The sequence below is a fragment of the Scyliorhinus torazame genome, chromosome 2, assembly GCF_047496885.1.
Source record: "Scyliorhinus torazame isolate Kashiwa2021f chromosome 2, sScyTor2.1, whole genome shotgun sequence".
Lineage (NCBI taxonomy): Eukaryota > Metazoa > Chordata > Chondrichthyes > Carcharhiniformes > Scyliorhinidae > Scyliorhinus > Scyliorhinus torazame.
Genome location: NC_092708.1, coordinates 267,606,306 through 267,622,587, shown reverse-complemented (window position 1 = coordinate 267,622,587; position 16,282 = coordinate 267,606,306). Strand labels below are relative to the sequence as shown.

Sequence of the window (16,282 nt, the reverse complement as noted above, 5' to 3'; positions counted from 1 at the left end):
CACGATCATGGCTGATCATCCAACTCAATAGCCTAATCCTGCTTTCTCCCCATAACCTTTGATCCATTCTCCCCAAGTGCTATATCTAGCCGCCTCTTGAATATATTCAAAGTTTTAGCATAAACCACTTCCTGTGGTAATGAATTCCACAGGCTCACCACTCTGTGTGAAGAAATGTCTCCTCATCTCTGTCCGAAATGGTCCTGAATCCTCAGACAGTGACTCCTGGTTCTGGACACACCCATCATTGGGAACATTTTCCCTGCATCTACCCTGTCTAGTTCTGTTAAAATTGTATAAGTGTCTGAAATCCCCCCTCATTCTTCTGAACTCCAGCGAGAACAAGCCCAACCTAGTCAATCTCTCCTCTTATGACAGTTCCGCCATCCCTGGAATCAGTCTATGTTCACAGATAGCATTTTAAAACAGCATGACACCGTACCCATAAAGAGATGTCAGATCAGATGAACAAAAGCTTGGTCAGATGTTTTAAGGAGTGTCTTAAAGGAGGCAAGGGAGGTAGTAAGGCAGAGAGGTGTAGGAAAGAAATTCCAGAGATTGATGCCTGTGCCTTCAGCTCTCTAGGCCTAGAGGTGGAACGATTGGAATTGGGAATGCATAACGGGCCAGAATAAGAGGAGTACAGATATCTCAAAGGGTTAGGGAGCTGGAGGTGATTACAGAGGTAGGAAGGAAAAAGGCCATGGAGGGACTTGAAGATAAGGATGATAATTTTAAGATCAAAATCACGTAGAACTGAAAACCAGTGTGGGTCAGTGAATATGGTAATAGGGGAATGGGGATTTGCTGCAAATTAATACAGTAGCAGATAGGTTTTAGATGACCTCAGGTTTACGAAGGGTAGAATAGAAAGGGTAGAATGGCTGAGGCTGAACTCTGGTACGACCGCATTTGGAGTATTGCGTACAGTTCTGGTCACCGCATTATAGGAAGGACGTGGAGGCTTTGGAGCGGGTGCAGAGGAGATTTACCAGGATGTTGCCTGGTTTGGAGGGAAAATCTTATGAGGAAAGGCTGATGGACTTGAGGTTGTTTTCGTTGGAGAGAAGAAAGATTAAGAGGAGACTTAATAGAGGCATACAAAATGATCAGGGGGTTGGATAGGGTGGACAGTGAGAGCCTTCTCCCGCGGATGGAAATGGCTGGCACGAGGGGACATAACTTTAAACTGAGGGGTAATAGATATAGGACAGAGGTCAGAGGTAGGTTCTTTACGCAAAGAGTAGTGAGGCCGTGGAATGCCCTACCTGCTACAGTAGTGAACTCGCCAACATTGAGGGCATTTAAAAGTTTATTGGATAAACATATGGATGATAATGGCATAGTGTAGGTTAGATGGCTTTTGTTTTGGTGCAACATCGTGGGCCGAAGGGCCTGTACTGCGCTGTATTGTTCTATGTTCTATGTTCTATACGACCCACACTCCGTCCTTATCTATCTTTTTTCTTTTTCAAAAAAATTTTTTTTTTAGAGTACCCAATTATTTGTTTTCTTCCAATTGAAGGGCAATTTAGCGTGGCCAATCCACCTAACCTGCACATCTTTTGGGTTGTGGGGGTGAAACCCACGGAGAGAATATGCAAACTCCACACGGCCAGTGACCCAGAGCCGGGATCGAACCTGAGACCTCGGCGCCGTGAGGCAGCAGGGCTAACCCACTGCGCCACCGTGCTGCTTATATTTCTTAAGTAACAGGGAAATCGATGCCTGAAGTTTGTGGTAACACCCCCTTCCCTATCGCCTCCTCAAACATCCCCATCATCAGCGGTACCAGCTTATCTTTAAATTTTTAATAATAGTCCACCGGAAACCCATCTGGCCCTGCCTCCTTCCCCGACTGCATCCTCCCAATCGCATCTTTTATCTCCTGCTCCACTATCGCCCCTTCTAATGTAGCCCTGTGCCCCTCCCCTAATCCCGGGTACTCCAGCCCATCTAGAAATTCCTGCATCTCCTGGCCTCCCCCAGATGGCTCTGACCTGTACAACATCTCATAGAATTCGTTAACGACCTTGTTAACCTGATCTGGAGCTACCATCAACTTCCCTGCCCTGTCCCGCACCTGAATAATTTCCCTTGCCACAGCCTTCCTCTGGAGCTGACCCGCCCTGCCTTGTCTTCATGCTCGTAAACTGCACCCCTTGCTCGCCTCAATTGGCATACCGCCTTCCTGGTAAATAGTCGGTCAAAGCTCACCTGGTGTTCCTTCCTCTTTTCCAATTCCGCTGGGTCCCTATCTTCTGCATACCTCCTATCTACCTCCAGCATCTCATCTATTACCCTCTGACGCTCCTCTTTCTAACCTAGCCTTGAACGAGATTACCTCACCCCCTCACCACCGTCTTTAAAGCCTCCCAGACAACTGCCTTCGACACTTCCCCCGTGCAGTTAAAACCTACAAATTCCTCGATTAATTTTTCAATTTTGTCACAGAGCCCTCGGTCCCCAACAGTCCCATATCTAACTTCTACCCTGGTCTCTGTACCATCCCTTTCTCCAGTACCATATCCACCCAATGCGGAGTATGATCTGATATTGCAATTGCTGAGTACTCCGACCCTTTAACCCCAGCTAGCAGCGCCTTCCTCGCCATGAAAAAGTCGATCCTCAAGTATACCTATGGGCCGCTGAGAAAAACGAGTACTCCCGCTCACTCGGGTGCAGAGACCTCCAAGGGTCCACCCCTCCCATTTCCACCAACCATTGGCCCAGCCAGCGCCTTCACCACCCCCCCCCCCCCCCCCACCCCCGACGGGATCAGCGAGCGCGGCGGTGACCTGTCCAATCTTGGCTCCTGCACCAAGTTCCATTCGCTCCCCCCTATCAGTTCGTGTGTGTCCCAAGTCGGGGATGGCCCCACACACCTTCGCGAATCCCACATCGCCCCAATTGGGACCACATACACTTACCAGCGCCACTAGTGCCCCATAAGACCATAAGACATAGGAGCACAATTAGGCCACTTGGCCCATCGAGTCTGCTCGCCATTCAATCATGACTGATATTTTCTCATCCCCATGCCTTCTCCCCACAACCCCCGATCCTCCTGCCTTCTCCCCACAACCCCTGATCCTCCTGCCTTCTCCCCATAACCCCTGATCCTCCTGCCTTCTCCCCATAACCCCTGATCCCCTTATTAATCTAGAACCTTTCCATCTCTGTCTTAAAGACACTCAGTGAATTGGACTCCACAGCCTTCTGCGGCAAAGAGTTCCACAGAATCACCACCCTCTGGCTGAAGAAATTCCTCCTCATCTCTGTTTTAAAGGATCGTCCCTTTAAACTGAGATGGTGTCCTCTGGTTCTCGTTTTTCCTACAAGTGGAAACATCCTCTCCACATCCACTCTATCTAGGCCTCACAGTATCTTGTATGTTTCAATAAGATCCCCTCTCCTTCTAAACTCCCAACGAGTACAGACCCAGAGTCCTCAAACGTTCCTCATACGACAAGCTCTTCATTCCAGGGATCATTCTTGTGAACATCCTCTGGACCCTTTCCAAGGCCAGCACATCCTTCCTTGGATATGGGGCCCAAAACTGCTCACAATACTTCAAATGGGGTCTGACCAGAGCCGTGTACAGCCTCAGAAGTACATCCCTGGTCTTGTATTCTAGCCCTCTTGACATGAATGCTAACATTGCATTTGCCTTCTTAACTGCCGACTGAACCTGCACATTAACCTTCAGAGAATCGTGAACAAGGACTCCCAAGTCTCTTTGTGCTTCTGCTTTCCGAAGCATTTCCCCATTTAGAAAATAGTCTATGCCTAGATTCCTCCTTCCAAAGTGCATAACCTCACACTTTTCCACATTGTATTTCATTTGCCACTTCATTGCCCACTCTCCTAGCTTGTCCTTCTGCAGCCCCCTTGCTTCCTCAATACTACCTGTCCCCCTACAGATCTTTGTATCATCTGCAAACTTAGCAACAGACACTTCAGTTCCTTCTTCCAAATCATTAATGTATATCGTGAAAAGTTGTGGTCCCAGCTCAGACCCCTGAGGCACACCACGAGTCATTGGCTGCCATCCTGAAAAAGACCCCTTTATCCCCACTCTTTGCCTTCTGCCAGTCATCCAATGCCCTATCCATGCCAGGATCTTACCCTGAACACCATGAGCTCTTAACTTATTTAACCGTCTCCTGTGCGGCACCTTGTCAAAGGCCTTCTGGAAATCTAAATAAATCACGTCTACTGGTTCTCCTTTGTCTAACTTGCTTGTTATCTTCTCAAAGAACTCTTAACAGATTTGTCAGGCATGACCTGACCTCCCTTTGTCAAAGCCGTGCTGACTCAGTCCTATTTTACCATGTGCTTCCAAGTGCTTCACGATCTCATCTTTAATAACAGACTCTAAAATCTTACCAATGACCGAAGTCAGGCTAACCAGCCTATAATTTCCCGTCTTCTGCATCCCTCCCTTCTTAAACAGTGGTGTTACATTAGCCACCTTCCAGTCCTCTGGGACCCTTCCTGCTTCCAGTGATTCCTGAAAGATCATCACAAATGCATCCACAATTTCCTCAGCTATCTCTTTTAGGATCCTGGGGTGTAGTCCATCCGGTCCAGGTGACTTACCCACCTTCAGACCTTTCAGTTTCCCCAGAACATTCTCCTTAGTAATGGTCACTGCACTCACCTCTGCCCCCTGGTTCTCCTGGAGCTCTGGCATCCCACTGGTGTCTTCCACCGTGAAGACTGATGCAAAGTAACTGTTCAGTTCGTTTGCCATTTCTTTGTTCCCTATTATTACTTGCCCAGCCACATTTCATTTTCTTTGTTTCCTATTATTACTTCGCCAGCCACACTTTCCCCCGTAAAAATCACACCAGTATTGATCCCCCCCACCCCCACCCTTTTTTTTTTTTAAAAAAAAAAGTTTTTTTTAATTCTACATTTTCACATTTTCCTTCAAAAATTTACACCCCACCCACAAACAGTAAATGGTAACAAATTCAAAATCAATCCCCTTAACAATACCAATGATCCCATCCTCCCACCACCCCAAACAACAGCCCACCTGTCAATATATGCATCCAATAAACCAAACCCTGCCACGGTGGAAACAAAAAACAAAGGAGAAAAAGAAAAAGGAGTCCGGGACCGCCCATGGTCACCATTGACCTATAGAGTCCACCCCCCCCCCCCCCCTCCCCACACTCAACGCCATCCAGCCTCTGAAAGAGTACCGTACATGATACCCAAGAGTTGTACACCCCCCCCCCCCCCCAAAGTCTCCAGCTCCTCCCGTGTCCACTGCCTCTTGTAAAACTCCTCCTCCCAACCTCTGTTCCTTCCCCCCAACTTTTCACCCCGGCTAGACCACTCGCACCCTGTTCTGCCAGGCTCCGATGGCCGCAGCCCCTCCCCCCACCTCACTCCCGTTCACTGGCCGGCTTAAACCGGGCAGCGTGGAGGCCCCCGCCCGGGTCCCTTTCCCCCTTGCCCGGCCCTCGGAAAGCCCAGAGATCCCCTTTTAGCACACAAACCCTGCATATCCACCTACACCCCAAAGAGCCCTCATTTCGAGTGAAAGTCCCATCCCTTCCCTTGTCCAAATATATACAACATTGGCTCCTTTAGCCCCTACACCCGCACGCAGTGAAACAAAAAAGAAGAAAATACAGTCATGAGGTTACATCGGCACATGACCATTTCTCAATTTGTCAGTTCTGCCACTGTCCTTCTGCCTTCGCAAACTCCTCCGCTGCTTCCGCCGTTCCAAAATAAAAGTCCCTGAGCTTATAAGTCACCCTCAGCTTCGCTGGATATACAATGCCGCACTGCACCTTGCTAATGTACAGTGCCCTCTTCACCCGGTTGAAGGCAGCCCGCCTCCTTGCCAGCTCCACCATAAAGTCCTGGCATACACGTATACCAGCTCTAGCCCACTGCACCACCCGCTTCTGCTTGGCCCAGCTCAGGACCTTCTCCTTCACACTACCTACGGAAGCACAGAGTCACTGCCCTTGGCTGCTCACTCGCCTTTGGTACAGGCCTCCACGACCGATGAGCCCGATCCAGTTCATATCGGGAGGGATCCTCCCCCTCCCCCAATAGTTTTGCCAGCATCGTGGCAAAATACTCAGTTGGCTTCGGTCCTTCAACTCCTTCGGGCAACCCCACAATCCTCAAATTCTGTCGCCTGGATCTGTTTTCCAGGTCTTCCAATTTTCCTCGCAGATCCTTGTTAATGTCCATCACCTTCCGCATCTCCTTCCCCATTGAGGCAAGTTGATCACCGTGCTGCAGTAACGTCTCTTCCACTTCCTTCAGCGCCTCCCCTTGTTCTCGCACCTCCGCCACTGCGCTCGCCACCGCCGTCATCACCGGGGAAATCGCCTCCTCCACCAGCGCACTCAAAACCTCCCTTATCTCCTTCCTCACCGTCTCCATGCATTTTGCAAACTGCCTTTCAAATTCCGCAGCCATCACCTTAGTTATTTCTTCAGCCGTAAGCAATGCGGCCTCCCCTGGTGCTCCAGCCTCCATTTTCTTTACTGACCCCGCGGTGACCTTTCCACTCCCCGACAGACTTTCAGCCGCTTTTTTCACGGCCGTTTTTTTGCTGGTCTTTGACATTCCCCTCCTCTGTGCTGTCTCCCGACTTTTACTGCCTTCGCTGGCCCTAGGACCGGGCGTTAACCCCCAACAATGCCGTTCCCGAACGGGAGCCCTCCAACGCGCGGCTGCCTCCCGCCCGCCGTCACCGGAAGTGGCCCCCCCCCCCACCCTTCTTATCCACCATCATCATACCACCGGGCCCTGCCCTATGGGCCTGACCCGTCCCTATCCATTATTAACATTGAACCCCTTCCCAGGATCCCCCTGCACTTCCCCTCAAAAAATCTTACCCAGTATCGATCCCCCCACTCCCTCCCCCTGCATGCCTCGTAGGCCCATCAAAACCTGCTAACCAGGCTACAATGTCCGCAGCCCTCCTCTCACCTCATCTCTGTTCACTAGCCGACTAGTTAGCTAGTGCGGTCGTCCCCTCCAACCCAGTCCCAGAAGAAAAAGAAAAACAATTCAATCTATACAATTCAGAAAAATAACATATAACCGTTGCAACATAAAAAAGGAACAAAAATGCCAATCAAACCATACAAAAACTTAAACTCTGTAACAATGTGATGTAAAGTAAGTTACAATACAGGTCAGTGAAAGGAAAGTTATAACATTTATACATTTTCCAGCTCCCAATCACAGTCCACTCCTCAGCCAAGCCTTCTGCCTTCATGAACGCCTCAGCTGCCTCCACCGTTTCCAGATAAAAATCTTTGGCGTTGTACGTCACTCTCCGCTTTGCCGGGTATACCATATCAAATCGCAGCCCCTTGTTGTACAGTGATGCCTTCACTCGGTTGAATGCCACTCGTATCTTCGCCATTCCACCGTCAAGTCCTGGTAAATCCGAACTCCAGCACCAGCCCTCTGCACCTAGTGCTTCTACTTCGCGCAGTTTAACACCACCTTCATGTGGTATTTATGGAAGTAGATAATTACTGCTCTCGGCGGCTCACTTACTTTGGGTTTCGGCCTTAACGACCAATGAGGTTGGTCCAGTTCATACAGGGAGGAGCCTTCACCCTCTCCCATCAACTCCGCCAGCATCTTAGCAAAGTACTCTGTTAGCCATGAGCTCTCTGCCCCTTCGGGCAAGCCCACAATTCTCAGATTGTGCCACCTCGAGCGGTTCTCCAAGTCCTCGAGCTTTGCTTGGAGTCGTCTGTTGATCTCCACCATCCTCCGCAGCTCGTGCCCCACCGAGATGAGCTGGTCGCTGTGCTGCGACGTGGCCTCCTCCACTTCGTTCATCTTTTCAACCTGTTCTCTCACCTCGGCCGATGTCTTTGCCTCCTCCACCAATGATCACAGTGCAACCACCATCTCCTTCCTCAATGCCTCCATATGCCTCGCAAATTGCTTCTCCAGCTCCACAGCCTTCACCTCGGTCATTCTTTCCACACGGTCCGGCATCCGCCATCATGTCAGCGTTTTTACTGGTCTTCTCATTCGACGGCGAACCCGCGTTTCCTCCCTTCTTCACAGCTGTTTTTGGCATCCCTTAACCACTTAGTATTTTTTTCCTTCTTTCTTCAATCTTAAAATAAATAAATAATAAAAATGATAATAAAATAAATAATAAATACATTAAAAGAAAATTTTAATAAAAAATTAAATTGAAAAATCTAAATTCAGCGGGGCCCATCCGATGTGTGCTGCTCGCCCTCTACATTCATCCTGGATTCGGGCCTCGCCTCCGACCAAGCTCCTCCCCCGCCGCTCACTTTGGGCTCGATGCCCTGTTCCTTTGGCTCCCCACCGGCTCCAAACCTGCCCGACCCGGAGGCCGTCCCTCAGGCCCCAACAGCGGTCCTCAGGCAGCACGGTAGCATTGTGGTTAGCACAATTGCTTCACAGCTCCAGGGTCCCAGGTTCGATTCCCAGCTTGGGTCACTGTCTGTGCGGAGTCTGCACTTTCTCCCCGTGTGTTCATGGGTTTCCTCCGGGTGCTCCAGTTTCCTCCCACAGTCCAAAGATGTGCAGGTTAGGTGGATTGCCTTTAGTGTCCAAAATTGCCCTTAGTGTTGGGTGGGGTTGCTGGGTTATGGGGATAGGGTGGAGGTGTGGACCTTGGGTAGGGTGCTCTTTCCAAGAGCCAGTGCAGACTCGATGGGCCGAATGGCCTCCTTCTGCAATGTAAATTCTATGATTCTATGAAATCTCGATCGGCGAAACAATGGGGAAACCCCCGGAAAACACCAAAATGTCTCGGGCCGGTGGGAGCCTCTCTCCAACGCCCTGTGCCTGCTATTTTAAACGCACATTTACTTTTAATTGAAGAGACCAGGCAGTTGTAAAAATAATTGCAGTATTTAAAATAATCCTGATTTCCTGGTGAGAACATTTAAATATGTATTATATCATTCTGTAATGTACATCCACACAGCTCATAGCTGAATTCTCAGAAGGGATTGAAGAGTATTTCAAAGTTTGTGTGATAATAGTTTGCATTTGATAAGGATAACGTAATATGTGGTCTTTCATTGTTCTGGGCCTGTCACTTCCCTACATGGAAAGTTTTCCAGCCAAGTTAAACCGTTATTGTGTCTGCTGGATATCTCCACTGAGGAGAAGGGAAATGGGATTTTGTCACCTGTCGCCTTGTGTAATTCTTCAGATAGTCAGTATCCCTTAGAAACGGATATTGGCTATGGTTAAATCAGTTTGCACAAATGTGGTACAAGGAGACTTGATGGCTAAGGTGGAATACAAAATAACATCAATTTGTTTTGAGAATTGGAGCACGGCTGTGAAGTCCTTATCGTGGCATTTGTTGCTAGCTGGATGCGGTTCCTTTTTTCTCACAATTAAAGAAAAGCTGATTTAAGATTATTAGAGGAAAACATTTAAAATTTGCTGCAAGTTTCCCTTTTTTTTCCCCCCTGTTTCCCTTTCTGAAGAAAATAACTGCAGTTGTAAGTTTTTTGTGTTTTTCGACAAAAAATCCATTGAGAAGTAGAAGTGTAACAGTGTTGGTGTTTTTTCTGTCTTCCTTACTCTGCATTTCCCCCCAGATTCCTAGCTAAAATTATTCTCTTGGTAAATCTCAAATCCGTGTGACCTCAAGAATGCCTTGACCATCCCTGATATGTACCTCAGCTTTCACTAACATGAAGAGATTAACAAATGTGGACTTTATTATTGCATGCATTTATAATAGAAATGATACTCCCTTGTTATTCAAAAAGCAAGCATTTGTAATTGCTGTATGAAATTATATTTTTATTAATATTGTACTGTTCAGTGATTCCTATTTCTCACCATTGATCTTACCTAATATTTAAATTATAAATCCATGCTTTGATTGGAACAATTATACTTACTTAAATAGTTCTGAGATGGTAGTAGGGATTTCCTGAATTTACATACTGACAATTAAAAAAGGAACTGTTACGCACATGACTAATTCTGTTTGATAGCTTGCTTATGTTTGAATTGTGTTGCTTGGTTTCTCTCAATACTGTAATCTTTGACAAGTGCCTTTACCAAAAGACATTTAGGGTTGGGATGTGGAATTTAACTACATCCTGGGTTTTAAACTCCTCATGCACTGTGATTAGAATTCAAGCAGCAGACGACAAGGCAAAAATAGGAAAATACTTAAAGCATCTATTACATTTTATAAGTTTATAAGATATAGGAGCAGAATTAGGCCATTCGGCCCATCGAGTTTGCTCTGCTAGAACACATGACCTAGGAGCAGGAATAGACAATTTAACCTCCCAAGCCTAAAAACCTTCAATGTGATCATGGCTGATCCCATCATGGCCTCCACTCCATTGTCCTGCCCGTTCTCCATAACCCTTCAACCCATTACCAATTAAAAATCTGGACAACTCCTTCTTAAATTTGCTCACTGTCCCTGCATCCACCGCACTCTGGGGTAGCAAATACCACAGATTCACAACTCTTTGGGAGAAGTAGATTTTCCTCGAATCTGTTTTAAATTTGCTGCCTCTTATTCTAAGATTATGACCTCGTTTTAGAATGCCCCACAGGAGGAAGCATCTGCTCCACATCTACTTTATCCATACATTTTTGCACCTGGTATACCTCAATTATATCTCCCCTCATTCTTCTAAACTCTAAAGAGCACAGGCCTAACTGTTCAATCTCTCCTGTTACGACAAACCCCATATCTCTGGAATCAATCTAGTGAACAACCTCTGAACTGCCTCCAATGCCACTACATCTTTCCTCAAATAAGGGAACCAAAACTGTGCATAATACCCTCGCTGCTCAAAACCAGTGGCTGCTTTCTCCTGTACTTAATGGGGTGTAAATTATTGAGGAGCACGCTGCATTGTCAATATTGACGAATAAGTTTCTGTTTTTAATTTTCTTTCAAGTTTCCTTCTCCACTCCTGATACCACTGACTTGTTGGAATATAGTTTCATGAGTGTTCTCTGACCAGCAGTGATTCCTACAAATGGATATTCTTAATGAAGGAGCCTGAACAGTGTATTGACAAGCTATCTGAATATGTGAAGCATAAATCTACATTTACAGCAAAAGTTGCTGGATAGCATTCAGATTCAGGAACCTGGCTTTGGCACCCCAACTGAGGTTTACCAGCTGAAAGACTGCAGAGTGAACCACTGACATAGTTTGCATAAGTGCAGGCAGTTATTTAAGCTTTGAGCCATTGTAAAAACCCCAAAATGTATTGGTGCGGGTTATTGAAACGGCTGCAGAACAGAACCTGTGCTATGGTTATTTGAATAAAACAGTTTATTATATTGTTTCTGTAATGTAATCTTTGTTCCTGTAGTTTCTGTAACCTTGTATCTCATTAGATTTATCTGAAGACAGTTGAATTATGGACAAATTTCTCTCAGTGTATTCTCTTATGGTTGCTTGACAATATTTATAGCGTGAGTATCGGTTACATACAGAATTTCCCCGTGTGCTGCAATGCTTCCTGTTTTTTATGAAATAGTTGCTTGTATATTTAAACTTCATTGAAATAGATTGATTGGGGTCTGAATGTTTAAGGAGAAGTCCTTCTGGAGTGTACAGGGCTCCCTGATGCCATGTTCCTTTCCTTTTTTCAGGTTCATGTGCGCTCAGCTCCCAAACCAAGTGCTGGAGAGCATTACCATTATTGACACACCTGGAATCCTCTCTGGGGAGAAGCAACGGATGAGCAGAGGTGAGTGTGTCCCTTTAAAAGGAAGCTGGGTGGCTATAAGACATCTCTCCTGAATTGCGCACAGGAAAAGCTGAGTATATTGTTTTCTGTTTCCTCCTGGGTGGTTATATTTGTTGTTTGTGACCTTGACTGTCATTTTTCAAGTTTTAACTTTTCCCATGTTAGAAGATTTTTTGTTTGCTAATTCAGTTTCCTTTTTTCCTTTCCTCCCTTATTCTAAAAATAGCTATTTCCTCAGTTCCCTCCTTCAGTGAACTTAGACTGGGTTTTGACAACTCCAGGTTGACTGCCTGACACCATGCCCATTGGACAATCCTAATGAATAAAGAATAAAGCCTGACAAAGTAAAACTGAATCCAAGTGTTGGCAATGGTACAAATTCTGGTGCTTGAAACAAACTGCATCATAGTTACCCACATAACACATCGACAGCATGGTTTCTATCATGGAAGATGGCAAAAGTGTTTGTGCTGAATTAATTGGAATCCTTTTCTAAATTTCCATATGTAATAGCATACAAGTAGGACTGGTACTTGGTAAGTTGCTTATCTGAAATTTCCCCCCCAGCATAGTCGGGGAATCCAGGCGAGTAAGTATGTGTTGTGTGTGTAATTGTCCTGAAATTGGAAAATCGCATACATCAAGGACCTGGTCATTTGAGGGCTTCGTGTATGTTGGGAAATTCTTCTTTAAAGCAGTGCAAGTGAAATCTGCTTTGTTTTGAGACGCCTTGCATGCTTTTCCTCCGGTGATGCAGTGGTATTTTCACTAGACGAGTAATCCAGGGACCCTGGGTAATGCTCTGGGTATGTTATTCTCTGAGTTTGAATAAAGATTGTAGACTTCCAGTTAACACAAATACTTTATTCAGTGGGTCCGTTCTGTTTCCAGAGCTTAACTAGATATAATACAGTCAAGAGGTATGACCAGTGAAGCTAAGGTAAACTGCCTATGCTGAGCTGTCTCTGTCTGCTGCTGCTCACTAGCCTTGTGCTTGTGAAAGAGGCGGATCCTCCCTTGGGCTGGACCCTTTATACCCGTCTCTGATGCTGCCCTCTAGTGATGCTGTGGCTGTTACATCTGTCTGTAGTCCCTGGTGTATGTGCAAATGTATGTACAGATGTACAAATCACTACACTGGGGATCCAGGTTTGAATCCACCACAGCAGATGGTGAAATTTGAGTTCAATACAAATCTGGAATTAAAAGTTTAATGATGAAACTATTGTCGTAAGCTTGCTTTCTACCTTTGCTACTTTTATCAGATGTTGCTTTTGGAGTTTAGCAGCTTGTTGCCAAACTGTGAATATATGATCTTGCAGCAGTTTAGTTTTTTTTTCAAGGTCACCTCCTATTTTGCTGAGCACAAATAGGTTACTACTAACAAAATGTAAAGGATGCTAAACTGCACAAGATCATTCCCTTTTTCACCATTTTTCCATCTCGGAGATTGGAACTCGCTCCTCTGCAGAGACTTAATCCAGTGCTGTAGATAGACTGCTCGGCCATATCCCACCGCTACCAGAGTTTCCAATTTATGGGGGTCGGTTCATTCGCTCAATTCCCGGGTTTAGGTTAAACTATGCCCCCCTCCTTCGGTGTGGTGACCCTCCAGTTAAATCACCACCAGTCAGCTCTTTCTGAAAGGGGAGAGCAGCCTATCGTCCTCTGGGATTGTGGCGTCATTTACATTTTGGGAGATTGGAGATTACTTGTGAATCGTAGAATCCCTACAGTGTAGAAGGTGGCTGTTTGGCCCTTCGAGTCTGCACTGACCCTCTGAAAGAGCACCCTATCTAGGCCCACACCCCCCCACCCCATCCCCGGAACCCCCAACCAACCTGTGCATCTTTTGGACACGAACAAGCAATTTTACTGTGGTCAATCCATCTAACAAACACAGACAGTGGGAGAATGTAGAAATTGCACACAGTCACCCAAGGCCAGAATTGAATCTGGCCCCTGGTGCTCTGAGGCATGTTGCTATATTTACTTGCTATAAATATGGCGGTTAAGACACAATAGGGAGGCGATGCGGAGCTAAGTCTCGGGGATGGGGGAATTGGGATAAGGCCGCAACAGGAGCTGCGCCACGGGGCGGGGCTGGCTCAGGAAAGTGCGGGCGTTTTCCCGCGTTAGGGTGGGGGGGGATGGAGGAGCGCAAGGAGGTGGGATTTCCACACAGGGGGCGGGGGGGGGGGGGGGGGGAGGGGAGGGGTCAACGGGAAGGCGGGGGAAGCCAGGGTCAGCAGGAGTCAACTGACTTACGGAAGTATTATGGGGAGCAAAAGAACTAGATTCGGATCTAGCGGGAAGGGGGGGGGACAAAAGGGTTGCTGCTGCACTGGCCGGGGAGAACTGAAAATGGAAGAGGTGGGCGGGGCGGGGGTTGCCCGTCAGGGGGACTGGAGGGTGCGGGAGGCGCGGGCACGTGACTGGCCTAGAAAAGGAGATGGCTAGTCGGCAGGGGGAGGGGGGTGAGAAGCCCCCCAATCCGGCTGATAACGTGGAATGCGAGTGGCCTAAATGGGCCGGTTAAGAGGGCCCGAGTGTTCGCGCACTTAAAGGGACTGAAGGCAGACGTGGTCATGCTTCAGGAGACACATCTGAAGGTGGCAGATCAGGTCAGGTTAAGGAAGGGATGGGTAGGACAGGTGTTCCATTCGGGGCTGGATGCGAAGAATAGAGGGGTGGCAATACTGGTGGGGAAGCGGGTGTCGTTTGAGGCCAAGAACATAGTAGCGGACAATGGAGGCCGATACGTGATGGTGAGTGGTAGGTTGCAGGGGACGGGGGTGGTATTGGTAAATGTATACGCCCCGAATTGGGACGATGCTGGATTCATGAAAAGGATGTTGGGGCGTATTCCGGACTTGGAGGTAGTAAGCTTGATAATGGGTGGGGATTTCAACACTGTGTTGGACCCAGCACTGGATCGCTCCAGATCTAGGACTGGAAAGAGGCCGGCTGCGGCCAAGGTGCTCAGGGGGTTTATGGATCAGATAGGGGGAGTAGATCCGTGGAGATTTGCCAGGCCTTTGGCCAGATAATTTTCTTTTTTCTCCCATGTACATAAGGCCCACTCCCGGATAGATTTTTTTTGTTCTGGGCAGGGCATTGATCCCGAAAGTGGAGGGAACGGAGTATTCGGCCATAGCCATTTCAGACCACGCCCCGCACTGGGTGGAACTAGAGCTGGGGGAGGAGAGGGACCAACGCCCGCTGTGGCGGTTGGATGTGGGACTGCTGGCAGACGAGGATGTGTGTGGAAGGGTGCGGGGGTGTATCGAAAGGTATCTGGAGGCCAACGACAACGGGGAGGTGCAGGTGGGAGTAGTATGGGAGGCGCTGAAGGCGGTGGTCAGGGGAGAGTTAATCTCCATCAGGGCTCATAGGGAGAAGAGAGAGGGCAGGGAAAGGGAGAGGTTAGTGGGGGAGATTTTAAGGGTGGACAGGAGATATGTAGAGGCCCCTGATGAGGGACTACTCAGGGAGAGGCGAAGTCTCCAGACGGAGTTCGACCTGTTGACCACAGGGAAGGCAGAGGCACAGTGGAGGAAGGCACAGGGGACGATGTACGAGTATGGGGAGAAGGCGAGCCGGATGCTGGCACATCAACTCCGTAAGAGGATGGCAGTGAGGGAAATAGGTGGAGTCAAGGATGGCAGGGGAACTATGGTGCGGAGTGCGGTTAAAGTGAATGAGGCATTCAAGGCCTTCTACGAGGAGTTGTATAGGTCCCAGCCCCCAGGGGGAAAAGAGGGGATGCGACGATTCTTTTTTTTAATAAAGTCACCACCTGAGATATTGCTCCCGCCACTCCTCTCCAGAACCCCTCCAGTGCCGGGCATGACCAAAACATATGGACATGGTTCGCCGGGCTCCCTGAGCACCTTCCACATTGGATGCGACGATTCTTGGACCAACTGAGGTTCCCGAGGGTGGAGAAGCAGGAGATGGCTGGTTTGGGGGTGCCAATGGGGGTGGAGGAGCTGGTTAAAGGACTGGGGAGCATGCAGGCAGGGAAGGCCCCGGGACCGGATGGGTTCCCGGTGGAGTTCTATAGGAAGTATGTAGACCTGTTAGCCCCGTTGCTGGTAAGGACCTTCAATGAGGCAAGGGAGGGGGGGACCCTGCCCCCGACAATGTCGGAGGCGACGATCTCTTTGATCCTGAAGTGGGATAAGGACCCACTGCAATGCGGGTCGTATAGGCCGATCTCGCTCCTCAACGTAGACGCTAAGTTGCTGGCAGAAATGTTGGCTACGAGGATTGAGGACTGTGTCCCGGGGGTGATTCACGAGGACCAGACGGGATTTGTAAAGGGCAGGCAGCTACATACCAATGTGCGAAGGCTCCTAAATGTGATAATGATGCCATCGGTGGAGGGAGAGGCGGAGATAGTGGCAGCTATGGACGCGGAGAAGGCCTTTGACCGAGTAGAGTGGGAGTATCTCTGCGAAGTGTTGCGGAGGTTTGGGTTTGGGGAGGGATTTATCAGTTGGGTTAAGCTCCTATATGGAGCCCCGGTGGCGAGT

At 48.1% G+C, this 16,282-nt stretch overlaps 1 protein-coding gene across 1 annotated transcript in view; it reads left to right on the top strand.

Annotated features, from left to right (window-relative positions):
• LOC140398361 (EH domain-containing protein 3-like) overlaps window positions 1–16,282 on the top strand; it is a 166,752-nt gene that overhangs the window by 73,417 nt on the left and 77,053 nt on the right. The window contains exon 3 of the mRNA XM_072486965.1: window positions 11,647–11,744. Coding sequence (XP_072343066.1) covers window positions 11,647–11,744 — 98 coding nt within the window. The remainder of the gene's footprint in view (window positions 1–11,646; window positions 11,745–16,282) is intronic.